The sequence below is a fragment of the Haliotis cracherodii genome, unplaced genomic scaffold (genome assembly GCF_022045235.1).
Source record: "Haliotis cracherodii isolate W230 unplaced genomic scaffold, xgHalCrac1.p SCAF_3, whole genome shotgun sequence".
Lineage (NCBI taxonomy): Eukaryota > Metazoa > Mollusca > Gastropoda > Lepetellida > Haliotidae > Haliotis > Haliotis cracherodii.
This window is the reverse complement of record NW_027266286.1, coordinates 26,443,716-26,461,087: the sequence shown is the minus strand read 5'-3', so window position 1 is coordinate 26,461,087 and position 17,372 is coordinate 26,443,716. Positions and strand designations below refer to the sequence as shown.

Here is a 17,372-nt window from a genome sequence, read left to right as displayed (position 1 = left end):
TTGACCCTTTGCGAACTCCCATTAAGGCTCCGAATACGTCATGATTAGTGTGGTATAGATACACCTTTGTTGAGCACGCTAGGTCGACAGGGGCCACAGAATCAACTGAAAACCGAATTCCACGCATATATTTGAATGTCAGCTTTTTCTATGGCGTAAACGATTACTGGTAGCCCTTCTTGAGTGAGTTGGTTTGCCGCTAGGGATAGCATTCTGTTGATATCGGTTACACTTTGTGGTAGGAATGAGACGATATGCCACAAGGCAGACCTGTTGGGTTTGTTTTGTTTTGTTTTCAGCTATTGAGAAGACTGGGGAGTCTAATGCGCCGTAAATCGCTGTGCAGAGTTATTCCCCTTAGCTATGCAAGGATCCTAGATCCACACCATAGTTATCCATCTATAGACTGTACCATTTTTGATCTCCTCTGGCAGGAGGTGACACTCCTTGATGAATCTAACTGTCAGATTAGATGTTGTGATTGATATTACGTACGTCAGGAATACTGACAAACTACCCTTTTTAGATTCTGCAAGAGGCGCTGGAGTTCGTAGCTTATGAACATCTTTCTCATAATCTGGAAATAAATTTGTATTCGAGATAACCATATACATATTTGACCTACCACCATGAATCCCACGCTAGCAGTATGTACTGAGTAGTTCAGCCCTGGAGATAAGATTATATTCGAGATAACCGTATTCGAGCAAGGAAGGGAATCACGCTCCAGCAGCGCGTACTTATAGATGAACCCTTGGAAAACTTCGAAATAACCTTGTATTCGAGACAACCATATTCGACCAAGCGAGAAGAGGAAAGGAAGGCGACACTCACAAGGAGTACATCGTGTTATGTCCATGCTTGATATGTTTATAAAAATGTCATCCACAAATCAAATGTCACGCCTGGGGTGCCACGGTGTCTGTTAACATTGTCCACATACACACGCCGATTGTATACATCTTCAAACGAGATTTCCGGAGGCCAGGTCTTGGTAGGCCGATTGTTGCAGCATGCTCACGGGGAGGCCAAACACACAACCGAGCCTACTTGAGCTGGTTTCTATGTCAAGCACTGCCTCCCTAGTATCGCATGTTGTTGATTTTTGTCTGTTGTGTGGACTAAATACACCTGATCTCCAGATTGCCTCGCTCTGCGGCGTCTTTGAGGTAGTTAGCCATGGTTAGTGGGTCCCTGTCATCATCCACGCTCTGGTACCGTCGGTGACGGCCACGGCGGTTAGGGAGCGTTCACGTGGAACGACTTAAAGAGAGAGTGAAGCAGTTTTGTGAAAGGGACGGCATCAGGATGCTAGAAGATGCTGTAAACCATATCCACGCCAATACAACCATTGATAATGCTTCAAATGAATTATTTGAGCAATTACTGCTACATTTTTTTAAAGAATTTAGATGGAAAAAATGTCACCGATTTGGTTTAATTCAGGACCTTGTGGCATCTGATGGGATGGTGTATGAACATGGCCTGAGGTTCATCATAAATTATCTATACTTTATTATGCCGGACACATATTTCTCAAAAATATGAATCACGATAATATCTTGTCTCACTCATATTCATTGATAACTGATGAGAATGAATAGGCTGTCACAGACTCACTTCACCCATGCACATATGTAAGACTTTCGTTATAGATCTAGACGATGCTGTAAAACTTTCCAGGGGTCTGAACACTGTCTGAATGACAATTGCAGGCGAGCTTCTCGAGCGACCCAGACATATAAGAAAACATTAAAAATTATATGCAGCAATTATGATTAGTTGTGACATCAAATTGAAAAGCTCTTGGGCCCGTTCAACAAAGCGTTCACAACGCCAAGACTCCCATACTGTAACACAGACTGGCGACAATCGTAGCGCTGAGACGATCGTAACTCCCATACTTATAGACTTACGTCAGTCTTAGCGCTAAAATAGCTTTGCTGAATGGAGCCTAGGGTCCCGTTTCACAAAGCGACTTTAGCTACGATTGTCGCAAACCTATGTTAAAGTATGGGAGTTACGACAGTCTTAGCGCTAAGATCGCTTTGTTGAATGGAGCCTTGGGGCCCGTTTCACAAAGCGACTTTAGCTACGATTGTCGTAAACATATGTTAAAGTATGGGAGTTACGACAGTCTTAGCGCTAAGATCGCTTTGTTGAATGGAGCCTTGGGCCCGTTTCACAAAGCGACATCAGCTACGATTGTCGTAAACATATGTTAAAGTATGGGAGTTACGATTGTCTTACCGCTAAGATCGCTTTGTTGAATTGGGCACTGGTAATGAATCATCCAAAGTTGTCGCTAGTCCATTCAGGAAGTTGGGGCAATGCTTTTGAAAGAAACCTATACGTGTTCATTCGTCTCATTGCAACAGTCAAGTTTGCGTCGTGCACCTGAAGAGTCACCATGTACACCAAGCTCAATATCAGCCCCTTTCTAAAACCAAACCAACAAAAACCACAGCAATATTTTCAACAAATATCCTTCTGATCTTAGTGCTATGGCCATTGTAATCCCCTCTACCAACCTACTAAGATAAACACAATGATAGTCTTAGTAACAGATCTTTCGTGTCAGATTGATCTGATCTTATAAACCTCGGAAAGTGAATGCAATTCCATGTCTCGCTCTTGTTGCTATGGACGCTACTTATCAAGTATGCTGCGTTACACTGCAAAAGAAATCTTAGGGCGGAGACATTAAAACTTAGGGCTCAAACAAACATATACTTTCCTCTGCAAATTGTGTGCGTTGCAAAACATATTGAAGTTAATACCTTAATAAAGAATATGTATGGTTGACTTTTTTACCAGGTTGATATTTTAAACATATCAAAGCTACCATTAGAGCAGACATGCTTGCCCTTTTCGCGAACACCTGGTGTCATCACTTATTTTCACGGATCCATTCATATAATTTTCACCACTGTTTTACCTTATACGTCTCGTGGTATCTGTTTCGTCGAATAATTGAGACTGGTTAGTCTCTGGCGTTGACGTTTTATATTCTCTACAGGTTGGTGTATAACAATTTGGAATAGCATTGATATAACATTTACCATGACTCAATAAATATTTAAAAAATACAGCAGTGTAACACCAATGTGGGTAGTTTTCAGCTTGAGTAAGTAACACGTCCCATTTTAATTCTGGAAACACAAAAGTCCAGAAACTCTACTGTTTTTGCCCAGTCTCGGTCAAAGGTATTTCAAAAATTAAACATGCTGTTTTCATGGGAACATACCAAGGAAGAAAAAATGAAAAAAATATTGTTCAAAAACTCAATATTTACACTATATATATTTACACTGGGCGAAGTGTGGCCCATGGGCGAGAATATGTTCCTTTACTTAAAACTCATGTTTTTGTTTCGCAAATACATTAAATGTATTCATTCAAGTATCATGACACAATATTTAACTCATTTTAACTTAATTCAACGATTTTATAGCGATATTGAAATATTTCGCCCATGGGTGAGAAAAAGGTTTGGCCCATGGGCGAGAATATTTTAGTGTATATCCCTACAGATCCTTTTTACTGATCGAATGCAAACATCACATCTCGACTGCATTAAATAATTCAAAAAGCGCACAGCTAATTGCCTGACTGCTTTGAACTCATGCAACAGATGACACAGCTCTTGAACAGAAGCAAATGCCTACCGTGGCCATTGATTTCAGACTACAAGTACCCAATTGACAGGACCCAGGGTGAACATATATTGAATACGCAAAGAACAATATAAATACCAAACGCGAATGATTAGGTGTGAGTAAATACCTAATGGCTTTGAGTAGTATCTGGAGCACAGGAATTGACGAGGTATCAAATGGGGGATTTACCCTCATTCCTCACTGTACAAGTGACATTTCATTTCGGATCTTGGTTTGGGATCTGCTAAGAATACAAGGATACGTCTATTAGTTTGAGCTTCCACCCTTGATTTGTTCACTTCCTCCAATAACTTCATATAGTGAGTGAGTTGGGTTTAAACACCGCTTTTAACAGTATTCCAGTTATATCGCGGCTTGTCAGCTTAATGTGGGAGGAAAGCCCGAAGTGATTCAGGTCTCAGACGTTTACCACTTCGGTGAAACCCAGGAGCACGGGTATGGTGCTGACAAACCTAGTAACACAATTGGGGCGAACCGGGATTCGAACCCACAATCATAGGTTTCTGGCATGCCCAAGGGCCGCAACTCTGCACAGCGAATCGCGTCGCCTTAGATGACGGTGCCACCCGTGCACCCTAACTTCATATAAAATGTCTTTGAATTAGATGTTTCCTTTAGGTGACCTCGACCTTTGTTCAGGGCGGATTCTACAATTTGTTTAATAAAAAGATATAAGTGTTAGGTTTTATGAACTTGTCCCCAAATTGTGTTACATCCTGTTTCATTGCATGCGAGATATGAGTATGAATATTTCTCAAGCTTTGACGTTGTGTTTCGTATTTGACCTTGATATCAGACACAAGCTGTCTTAAAGACAACAGAATGTTTATGATTCAGATTGGCGAATCCGTGCCATGACTTGACAACGTCGTCATCAACAGTTTCGGAGACACAGACAGGCCCAGTTTGCTGGGTTGCCTACCATAGGCGCGACAGAAACATGGGTTCGAATCCTGGTTCGCCCTGATTATGTTTCCAGGTTTGTCAGCACCATACCCGTACTCGGGTGGTAAACGTCTGAGACTGTCCTCAAACTGTCCTCCCACATCATTTAAAATACTCACTGTCTCAGTCACTTCAATATAGATACACTACATTATAAGGACGTTAGGGGATGTTTCTCATTTTAGGACTTCAAAGAACAGGATGATCTGTAAATCTCACTTTCCAAAATCCATATAAATGATATCAAGGCAAACAATATCACTCAAACTACTAGAAATATCCAGCTGTATTAATAACCCGCCTTTATCTCCATGTAAAACGTTCCGCATCATTAACACTCACGTTGTCATTGCAGCAGTTATACAGAAAAAATAGGACGGAGAACAGCACCCCAGCACGATCAAAGTATGTACCTTACTTTACTTTTAACAAGCGAAACCGAATACAGATAATTTCTGACTTTTAACTCTAGCAGAGCGAATGTAGACAACAGACCATGAAGCTTTATCCATGTAACGTCCCGAAAAACACACAGTTGTGAACAATCTATATTTGAAATTCCGATCACATTTGTCAAGAACCCTGACATCAAAGGAACGTCAGTGTTTAATCCAAGATGTGAGATATCGTTTCAAATAACCTGCATTAAGAATTATGTTTTTTGGATGCTTCGTCTAGGTTTATATCTATCATTAAACACAATAGATGTCCCTATATAATGGTAAGTACTGTGTACGACACGTGTAGATGTATCATTTTCAAAGGGTGATATGAGATATGAGATAGACGCACTTGAAATTGTTTACTAACGTCTCCCATGGTGAGGGAACAATACCTAATTTTGTGACAATAGCCTTGTAAATATATAGCAGTAACTGAGGAAAGACTTCATTGCAGGTTCATACAACGTGAGAGGGGGGGGGGGGGGGGGGTCGTCGTTAAGTGGCCTAGTGGTTAAAGCGTGCGTTCGTCACGCCGAAGACCCGGGTTCGATTCCATTTCTGGTGTCCCACGCCGTGATATTGTTGGAATATTGCTAAAAGCGGCGTCAAACCTCACTCACTCACTCATACAACGTGAAATATATGGGGCGGTGGGTAGAATAGTGATGAAAGCGTCGCTCATGATGCGGGAACGTCCGGGTTCAGTTGTACACATGGGTACAATGTATGAAGCGCTTTAATGATGCCCCCTCTGTGACATTGCTGGATGTTGCGTGAAACCACACTCATGCCTCTCACTCAAGTACAAAAACACAACATTAGGACAGTATTAATCCTTCAGTCACTTTCAGGAATTTTAATTGTTGAAACCCCATTACACCTCAACTCAGGGATTTCATGTAGGTTAAAACATTTGAAAATGACGCAATGTAATTCCAACATAGAAACACCTGAACGGCTTTATCCTTAATATGGTGGGGACGGTCGGGTAGCCTAGTGATTAAAGCGTTCGCTCGTCACGCCGAAGACCCGGGTTCGATTCCCGACATGGGTACAATGTGTGAAGCCCATTTCTGGTGTCCACCGCCGTGATATTGATGGAATATTGCTAAAAGCGGCGTAAAACCGTACTCACTCACTAATATGGTGGGTACCTTAGCTTGAACCTAATACAATAACGAACTGATAACATTATTGTTGGTTGTTTGTTTGTTGTTTAACGCCGCACTCAGCAATATTCCAGCTATATTACGGCGATCTGTAAATAATCGAGTCTCGACCAAACAATCCAGTGATTAATGTCATGAGCATCGATCCACGCAATTGGGAACAATGACATGCATCAACCAAGTCAGCGAGCCTGACCACCCGATCCCGTTAGACGCCTCTTACGACAAGCATAGTCACCTTTTACGGCAAGCATGGGTTGCTGAAGATCTATTCCACCCCGGAATCTTCACGGGTCGATAATAAAATTAAAGGACAAACACACGGGTTCTACCAGTTCCAAGGCAAGAACGCGTGAGGTGCCACTAGTTGATTCAAATTTAAGGACAGACAATTCAATTGTTTTACGGATTTTTATTACCAAACTACTTTTAAAAAACAAACTCAAATATAAATAAAATATCGGTGACTTAAATTATTAATGCATTGTGCCTATTGTCGTATTCTGTTTTGTATACAACACCCCCACCTCTCATGTTCCTGTATTTGAGGAGAGCGTCCGCCCAGAGAGCGGAAGGTCCGGGGTTCGATTCCCGGCCGCGTCATACCAAAAGACGTTAAAAGATGGTACTTGTTGTTATCCTGTCTGGCGCTCGGCATTAAGGGGCTAAAACAATGACTGGTCGGCTCGGAGTCAGTATACTGTGTCTGAATGGGATATTCATGTTAAAGTGCGGCATGGTATCTCAGTGAGCTAGCACTATAAATCAGCATCAGTCCGGACTAGTACAAGCACAAACACACACACGTACATGCACGTTGCTATACATGTATAAGTGCAATAATCTTGGACGCGACGTTAAACCCCATTTCACCTCACCTCACCTATTTGAGGAGAGAAATAATATCCTTTCGCTCAGGTAAAAGATAAAAACCATAAAATAGGAAAGAATACGAAAAATGACATAATAAAACTTAGAACAAAACAAGACACATTTTGCAGGACAAGAAAATAGAAACCCTCAGTCCGGTGATATCACGAGTTTGTATAACTGTAGAGTCTGAAGGAGCATCAGTATGTGTTGGGGGAACATCACTGAACATTCCTGCCTTTTAAGCGATGAGGATGCTATCACGAAATATGCTCATTTTGATAGGAGCATCATGTTACGACACGAGACGAGTATCGTGTTACCATAGCGACAGGAGTATTAATAAAGGGATCAAGTTACATGTACTGAGCCCCGAACTGCAGATAGCCTAGTTTATATTGTGTGGCACCTACATCGGATCTCTAGCAAGGGTTTATTAACGCCGTTCATTCCACGTAGGATTAATCAGGGTATGGGTATGGGAGACACAAACATGACACGCAAATAAACATTGTGGAACGAACAGAGGTCTCTTTACATTGTGTCTTTTAAAAGAGGTATCTTAAAGTTGTGTCTTTTAACAGAGGTCTCTTTACATTGCGTTTATTTAACAGATGTCTCTTTACGTTGTGTCTTTTAACAGAGGTCTCTTTACATTGTGTCTTTTAACAGAGGTCTCTTTATATTGTGTCTTTTAATAGAGGTCTCTTTACATTGTGTCTTTTAACAGATATCTCTTTACGTTGTGTTTTTTTTTAACAGATGCCTCTTTACGTTGTGTCTTTTTACAGATGTCTCTTAACGTTATTACTTTTAACAGAGGTCTCAGTACATTATGTTTTTTTGACAGAGGTCTCTTTTCATTGTGTCTTCTTCCTTGGTATTGTGTTCGAATTCCACAATAACACTATGCAATTGGTGACTGATATGGGTGATATGAAATAGTCCGCAGAATGATGTGTGTAAGTGCTAAGGAATGTTTAGAATATGTTTAACTGTGTACAATAGGTGTGATATTTGAATTATCAATTCCATGCTCCTTCTCACCTGTGTTGAACAAATACTTCCAAATAGTTGGTTTAATTTATTTAATTCTTTAGACTATCATGTGTTTCTGGTCGTGTTCCACAGTTCGGAATGAGCATGACCATAATGCATTGCGTGGGAGCACACCGGTCAGGCATGCAGATGTACCCAGTGGTATAGCACTGGAAATACTTGGCCTAAGTCTCGAGGGCAGCTCGGACAATAATGTACTGTGGGATGCATATTTGCTGCAATTACATCCGTTTGGATATATCGTGTAATGCAACAAATACAAATAGGTTCAAGATGGCAATATATATTCAGGATACAGCTTCATCAGGATGGTGTTAGTTTATGTACTTAAGTATCGCGTTGTTCAGATCGCGGTATGCGGTTAGAAAATATTGTGATAAAAGACTTCAGTTGGGCAATAATTTGAGCCAGAGTTTTTAACCTTAAATCGACAATTGTTTCGAGTGTGTGAGTAAGCTGGGTTTAGCGCCGTATTTAATAGTATTTCAGGTACATCATTGCGTGTAAGGTAGGGAGCAAATCCCGAAGTGATGCAGGTCTTAGACGTTTACCACTTTGGGGAATACGGGACGGATAGGCGCTAACAACCAAGAAACATAATAAGGCAAATCTGGGATTCGAACCACGACCAATGGTTTCTGACACGCCAACACTGAACAGTTGCGCCATAGACGATTTGGCTACCCGTGCCTCTTGATTGTGTGAGATATAAGACAAGTTCTATTGACACCTGATCATGCGTCATGACGTCTTAATACCTACATATTGTACCAAGTTACTGACCAGGGAGCAATCCTACACCTTGAGGTCGTAAACCCCACCCAGAGACATGCGCCGCTACAGACAGGGGTACAACACTGTACACTGACAATAGACATTAATGAGAATAGCTCGGGTCATGTACCGATCCAACAGCAATAACGATGGTGCTCCGGCCTGTGGGCATCTGGAACATGTAACGTACACGTGTGTTTGATCATATCGATAGCAATTAACATATTTTCTACCTGGAGCTAACCTGGATATGTACACGATTTATTTAGGATCTCGATGTAATCAGGGTACCTTTAGCTAGAGTTTAGTTTGGAGACGCTTCGGTAACAGATGTGCTTTGGAACTAAACTGAGCAGAACACAGCGAAGCACAGCACAACACAGCATTTCACATGTAACACATCACAGCACAGCACGGCGTGATGTAGCATAGCACTGCACAGCACAGCACTGCACAGCACAGTGTGATGTAGCATAGCACAGAACAGCACAGCACGGCGTGATGTAGCATAGCACTGCACAGCACAGCACTGCACAGCACAGTGTGATGTAGTATAGCACAGCATAGCACAGCACAGTGTGATGTAGTATAGCGTTATGTAGTATAGCAGAGCACTGCACAGCACAGTGTGATGTAGTTTAGCACAGCACTGCACAGCACAGTGTGATGTAGTACAGCACAGCACAGCGTGACGTAGCACATCACTGCACAGCACAGCGTTATGTAGTATAACATAGCACAGCACAGCGTTATGTAGTATAGCATAGCACAGCACAGCGTGATGTAGGATAGCACAGCACAGCACTGCACAGCACAGTGTGATGTAGTACAGCACTGCACAGCGTGATGTAGCACAGCACTACACAGCACAGTGTGATGTAGTACAGCACTGCACAGCGTTATGTAGTTTAGCAGAGCAATGCACAGCACAGCGTGATGTAGCACAGCACAGCGTGATGTAGCACGGCACTTTGATGTAGCACATCACAGCGTGATGTAGCATAGCACAGCACAGCGTGATGTAGCATAGCACAGTACTGCACAGCACAGCGTGATGTAGCATAGAACAGCACTGCACAGTACAGCAAAGCGTGATTTAGCATAGCATAGCACAGCTGAGCACTGCGTGATGTAGCACAGCATAGCAGAGCAGAGCAGCAGAGCAAAGCATAGCACGACAGAGCACAGTTCGGCACAGTTCGGCACAGCTTCTGAATTGTTGACAGATGTCAAAACAACGTTGTTGACAAGTCATAATATTAATAGTTAACACCGGTACAACGCTCGACTAAATATTGTAGAGGCAATAAAACACAATTCATATGTAAAAACAGCACCCCCAACCATCAATAACATCCATCAGTATACGATATCAGTTACTTCCTCAAACTCTCAAACAGTAAGGCGGGCACAGGTGGCCCAATCGTGTAAGGGACCATAATTCGTGTTGAGTTACGTCCCTTAGAGGTGCGGGGAGCCAATGATCGGAGGGTCGAATCCCAGATAGGCCCTGATTATTTTTCTTGGTTGTCAGCACCCGTGGGTTTCGCCAAAGAGGTAAACGTTTAACACTAACGTCTGTCTGGACTTTCCTCAACTATTACTTTAAGATTCCGCTACAATACTGTCCAAGGCGGCGTTAAACCCAACTCACGGCTCGCTGACTTGGTTGAAGCATGTCATCAATACCAATTGCGCCGATCGATGCTCATGATCTCAAGCACTGGATTGACTGGTCCAGATTCGATTATTCACAGACCGCCGTCATATAGATGGAATATTGCTGAGTGCGGCGTTAAACAACAAACGGTCACAGCAATTCAGAAATTATGAACGAGTCATACACCCTGACTACGTTGTAGGAAGGTAAAGATGCACTGCATATTATCCCTGAAATGCTTTTGCAATGGTGGTGCAACGATGTCACCAGTATCCCAATATTTAGTGTTTTCACTATAGCTACAATATTAATGCCCCAATATGTCACCCGTCATCTTATTGAATTTTGTGTCACCTTTGCCATATAGTACAACAGACATGGCATCCCACATTAACGCTGTACAGACCATTTAACAGGGTTGCCTAGGAACGTCTATTCTCATATTCGGGAAAATGAGACATTAACCATCCAAACAAGGCCAGGTCTGTATTGTCGGAGTCATTGCATTCTTTGCTTCGTCAGGCAATAAATACTTATTTTTTTACGCAAATTGTATGAATGGCGGTTGCTACTGGTAGGGCAGGACATGCTTACCCTTTTCGCGAACACCTGGTGTCATCACTGATTTTCATGGTCCGTTCATATAATTTCCACAGCTATTTGCCCTTTATGCCAAGTGGAATCTGTTTCGGTCGAAAATCTAGACTGGTTATTCTCTAGCATTGACAATGTATATTTACCCTGAAAATCCGTGCTCGGGTATAGCTGATTTAGAGAAGGACTGTGTTCTAAACGTCCATGTATGCCTTCTGCCAAGGCGTCACTTCATTATACAGTAAACTACGGTTATAACGAACTCAAAGGGACCACCAATTTTAGTTCGTTGTAACCGTAGTTCGTTTTAAACATATATACACCATATATACAGCGAATGGCTTGGACCAATTAAACCAGTTCGTTATATCCGCCAGTTCGTTATAAGCGTGTTCGTTATAAACGTAGTTTACTGTTATGCCTTGTTACCAACCGAGAGCCATCGGTGTAATTAGGGTACCATTTAGCATGAGACTGATGTACCTAATAATGTTTGAGTTTTCAGACAAAGAAAGTGGATTACAAATGACTTGTTTGCATTGCTATTTGCGTTAATTGTCCCATTTTAATTTTTTTCGTGAATATTAAACTTCAACACCAGAGAATAATAACGCCAAAAAGGTAATAATGTCCTGCTTTTTCCGGTAGCACCGTCACTCACACCTAATTTAATTATATTTGTGCGTCATATGGATATGACACAATCATTATGTTAATGTATGTAGCGTGATGTATTCATGATGTATCATGGTGTATTCATAATGCTAATGTATGTATCATGGTGTATTCATGATGATAATGTATGTATCATGATGTATTCCTGATGTATCATGATGTATTCATGGTGCTAATGTATGTATTATGATGCATTCATGATGCTAATGTGTGTATCATGGTGTTTTCATGGTGCTAATGTATGTATCATGATGTATTCATGATGCGAATGTATGTATCATGATGTATTCATGGTGCTAATGTATGTATCATGGTGTATTTATGATGCTAATGTATATATCATGATGTATTCATGATGCCTATGTATGTATCATGATGCTAATGTATGAATCATGGTGCATTCATGATGCTAATGTATGAATCATGATGTATTCATGATGCCGATGTATGTAGCATGGTGTATTCATGATGCGTATGTATGTAGCATGGTGTATTCATGATGCCTATGTATGTAGCATGGTGTATTCATGATGCTAATATATGTATCATGGTGCATTCATGATGCTAATGTATGTATCATGATGTATTCATGATGCCTATGTATGTATCATGGTGCATTCATGATAATAATGTGTATATCATGATGTATTCATGATGCGTATGTGTGTGTATCATGATGCATTCGTGATGCTAATGTATATATCATGATGTATTCATGATGCTAAGATATGCATGTTCCGCATGGAGTTGAATGCATGTTTACAGCATATATTATGTACAACCTATTTCATAATGTACCTTATATTCCTAAAAGCACATCATGCATATACCACATTGAATAACATGCATGTTTCCATTTTATATATTATGTATAACATGTTTCATATTGTATATTTCAAAGTGTGTGGTATATGCTAAATTGTATGGTATATTTCACATTGTATAGCATGTTTCACAGTTACATCATGCATAACATGTGTCACAGTGCATGGTATATTTAACGGAATATAAAATGTGTATAGCATATGCTACTTTGTGTGTTATATCCTACATAGTCTGGAGTGTGTAGTCTATACTGATGATAGTGTTATAGTCTGGTATATTCACCCCAAACGAAGGTGATATATCCCTGACAGACATCAGTAATATGACCACGTTAAATCTTCCTCGTTCACTCCACCCAGCGTAAATAATCAATGCAACAGAGTTACGCCATATGCTGCATAATGAGTATATGCAGGTCACAGGGTCATACAAAAAAGCGAGGCTCCAATCTACAAATTCAATTTACTTAAAAAAAGTAAATACTCTTTGCCAAATATAAGAAAGAAAACGCTTTCGAAAAAGAATATAGAGGATAGAAGAGGAAACATGTTTCGTAACATTACACACCCGGCCACAATGGGATCTCAACCCAGTGAAGCGTTAGACGATCACGGAGTTATAAGATTATGTACGATACAAACAATTTCATGTCGCCGACATCCTGTTTGAAAAAGGTTCCCAAACTACTTTGGGTAACTAAACACAACCCTCAAATTATCTTCAAACAGGTTTGCATTTTCAAATAGTGGAACACACAGCACACCTGTCGTACAGATAGATATGAAATCTAATGACGGTCCTACCTTGAACATGTCAGGATCTAAACTCATCTTTCGACTCATGGTGAATCGAGAATGGAAACACTCCTTACACTAGGTACATCCAAGCATCAGCATCAACCACATTGACTTAATCCGGCACCGAGTATCTCTCAATTGACGCTCAGAATGACATAACTGACGTCCACGCCCTGTCAAGCCTAAATGTGCCTACTGTGTTGACATGCTCCAACTACTGCCGATAAGATCAGAACCACGCGTATGAGTTACAGTATGAATCTGTTTGGTATTGGGGGTATTTTGACGGCTATATGGATATGGCTGTAAGACGGGTAGAGCTGGGTAGAAGGGGTAGAAGGGGTAGGTCTGGCTGAATACAGCGTGACGTGGCGTGAATGCCTTACTTTAACGCCATGGTAAGTACCCGAAATAACGTATAAGGCGATTATATAATCTACCATCGAATATTAAGGGTTCCCATGTCTTTTAATGTCAGGTTGTAAAAAGGGATGGGGATAGTCGAGATGGGGATGACAATAGAATTGGGTGATGATTTTTAATAATAAACTTGCTCTGGGATCTCTAAGAGGCTAACGGTGGAGTCTGTGTTGCACATATAATTAAATAATACGAGTATTAGAACGAGAAACGAAAACGTAAGATGAGGGTGGTTAAAAGATATAATGGATTTAGAAAGGAGTACAGGTGTATTGCTGGGATAAGGGTGGGGGTGTCGTTTGCTACATGGAGGTGTGGGGTCGTGCTGGGGTTGGTGTCGTGCTTGGGTTTGGGTCGTGCTGGGTGTGGGGTCGGGCTTGGGGTGGTGTCGGGCTGGGTGTTGGGTCGGGCTGGGGATGGGATCATGCTGGGTGTGGGGTCATGCCGGAGGTTGTGTCGGGCTGGAGGTGCTGTGGGGCTCGGTGTTGGGTCGGGCTGGGGGTGGGATCATACTGGAGGTTGTGTCGGGCTGGAGGTGCTGTGGGGCTCGGTGTTGGGTCGGGCTGGGGGTGAGGTCATGCTGGTTGTGGGGTCGGACTGGAGGTGGTGTTGTTTTTTGGGTGGGGCCGTGCTAGGGGTTGGGTTGGGTGTGTTGGTTGTACATGTGTGGGGTGAGGCGGTGGGAGAACATTGAAACAGGCCTAGTAGGCCATTGTAGGACACACAAACATGTCGTGACATTATCCAGGACACAGACTACAGACAGTGCGGCTGATACACAGAAACAAAGTGGGTATCAAGTTATCGACTGCAAAATTCGGAAGTACAAAATTTATGGTCTTTATTTATAACCTTGTGTACCCTCCTAAAGAAAAGAGTCTAATAAATACATAATGTATTATAGGAGTCTTCTTTTGACGAAGTTTCAGTATCACAATATTAATATATACTACTCAAAAGAAGTTATATAATACTCAATTTTCTCACATGAGTGAGTTAATTTGTCACGACATTGCACATTTACCATAAGAAAAAAAATGTCGAGAGTTTTTTAAATTCTTTTCAGTAGTATACAACGAATAGCATCTGATGCAAGGAGTTTGACGATACACTGATACAGTTGCCACTTCTTCCAACTAAAAAATCAGTATATTTGAAAATGTTTAAGTATATTTTAATACTTAATTGCTTATCTATTCATCAATTCTACCTGACATTACCACACGCTAACAACGGGGATGGGCCCCTCTGTAATCTACTATTGTGTTACAACATGCTGGTACGTACACCCGTGTATGTATTTACTTAAGCATGTGTACCTCGACTGCATGGTTTGAAATGTTGACATCAGTTCTGTGGGGTCATTAGAATATCACCGGACTGAGTCATGCCTGTCCTACATGGGAACCTATTGCTTGTGCGATATTATAGCTGGGCGTCAAGGGCACAGTGGCGCTGATTCGTGTCTGGGGTGGTTGTGTACAACCTTGGCGACCAACGAACCGAAACAATTAGGAATCTAATTGGCTCTGTAATCCATAATAAATATAACAATGATTCAATATGATTATTGATTGCACTGTACACTGGTGGGGGTAGTGGAGACGTTTGAGTTGTGCGGGAGTAATAATAATAGCTTTTCAATGCTCTATAACAAAAGACGTTTTCATGATTTCATTGATGTTCTCAATCAAGATTCGACCTTCCCCCATCTTCATACTCCACTTATGAGTTAGAACTTAAGTGTGCTTTATATATATATATACAATTCTCTTTAATGTTATGCTTTTGCATAATGATCAGATTCTTAATTAACTGAATTACATGGAATGGGATAATTATGTTCGCATAAGAGGTGGTTTTGGCGCCGTTTTAAACAATATTTCTGTCATATCACTACGTGTAATAGTGAATGAACATCTTAATTTATACAGGTCTTAGACGTTTCTCCCTTTAGTGAAAACAATATAGCACGAATATGGTATGGTAAACGAAGGATGGTAATGGATTCAAACCTACGACCACCAGATCCTGACATGATTAAGGGAGGCAATTCACCACAGCGTTTTGACCAACTGTGATCACTAGTCCACCAATGTTTAAACTCGATTAAATATTTGTCATCTATTAAACCAAAAACTGAAAATGTGTTTTTTAATAAAAGACCCTTTGACCTATAATAAAGTAAACGCTTTCACAAGATATTATGAATTTTATCTTTATATTATTTAAAATTATTTTGGAAAAGTTCAACCCTCGTCTGGACCCTCAAAGAGTATGCGTGGATAAAACTTTTCTATAGGGGTCTTACTGCAAGATAAGAGCGTGTCAACACCAACAGATGGATCTAAAGTATAAATACAAAGCGGGGTACATACACCTCCGTGGCCTTGATAATCGACATATATGGAACTCGATCTTTATACACTGATAAACCGTGGGACTAAAATTTCGCACTCGATTCTGAAGAATGGACTAAAATGTGTTTTATGCTAATTTTGTCACCGATATCTGTAAATACTGCACTGAGGTTGTCCCGGTTGGCGGGGGTAAGGTTATATGGGATGGTTTAGACTTCTCGGAACGCCCCTGATCCCGTCACGGGTGATTTCCCGACATGCTCTCGCTTGATAGTTGAACGATGTACAAGGGAATTATTATTGTGAAGCGTTTAACATTGGGGGTCGTGTGGGGTGTGGTTAGGTACATAGAGGTCATCACGCGAGTGTGTTTTGGGGCGGTAAATATCCTGTATTAGGGATAAACATTGTATGTAGTGAACCTTTAGCATCTCAAGTCTATGAAACGTGTATTTAAAGAGCGGCAGTTGCTCAGAAACTGTTTGATCTAGGTTATAACATTCAAGGCCTCAGTAAAGCTTTCAAAACGTTTTATTGTAGACATGTGGAGAACATTTCCAAATTTGACGCATCAGTGAAACAAATGATGTCCGATGGAATTCCCAATTTTAACACATGTTTTTATCCCGTGATTTTTTTCAGGTGACCAGTTTACTTGCCTTTGCATGTGTTTGTGACGGGTGTAACCGATGGGGTAGGATGCCCTCACTTTTTCGAGAAAACCTGGTATCATCATTATTTGATAGTGATTCAAACACATGCTGATGATACAGTCGGAATTGTACAAATGACTTTTGGCAGATAGTTCTCATGGAAAGGGTTTTGTTGCTTTGATTAAGCGTCTGCCTGTCCTGTCATACCATTACGAAATGCTGTCAGATGTCCCACAAGGTAAATATTTCGGCCAAGTTCAACTGTTTTAATTCTGGAAACGCCCCAATCTGCAGAGGTCAACAAGCACAAATAGGGAAATTGATCCCGCTAGAGCGTAGTGAGGCTGGTGTTAGGCGTTTACCATTGTGGTGGCACCGGCGAGCATGGGTATGGTGCTGACATACCAGGAAACGTGATCAGGACGCATCTTGGACTTGAACCCAATAG

The 17,372-nt window shown here is 41.2% G+C and overlaps 1 protein-coding gene across 1 annotated transcript in view; it reads right to left on the bottom strand.

The window, feature by feature from the left end:
- The window catches only part of LOC139475122 (rho GTPase-activating protein 20-like), a 247,204-nt gene extending 233,496 nt beyond the window's left edge, over positions 1 to 13,708 (bottom strand). The window contains exon 1 of the mRNA XM_071258375.1: positions 13,498 to 13,708. Coding sequence (XP_071114476.1) covers positions 13,498 to 13,536 — 39 coding nt within the window. The 5' untranslated portion in view covers positions 13,537 to 13,708. The remainder of the gene's footprint in view (positions 1 to 13,497) is intronic.
- Positions 13,709 to 17,372: the final 3,664 nt, after the last annotated feature.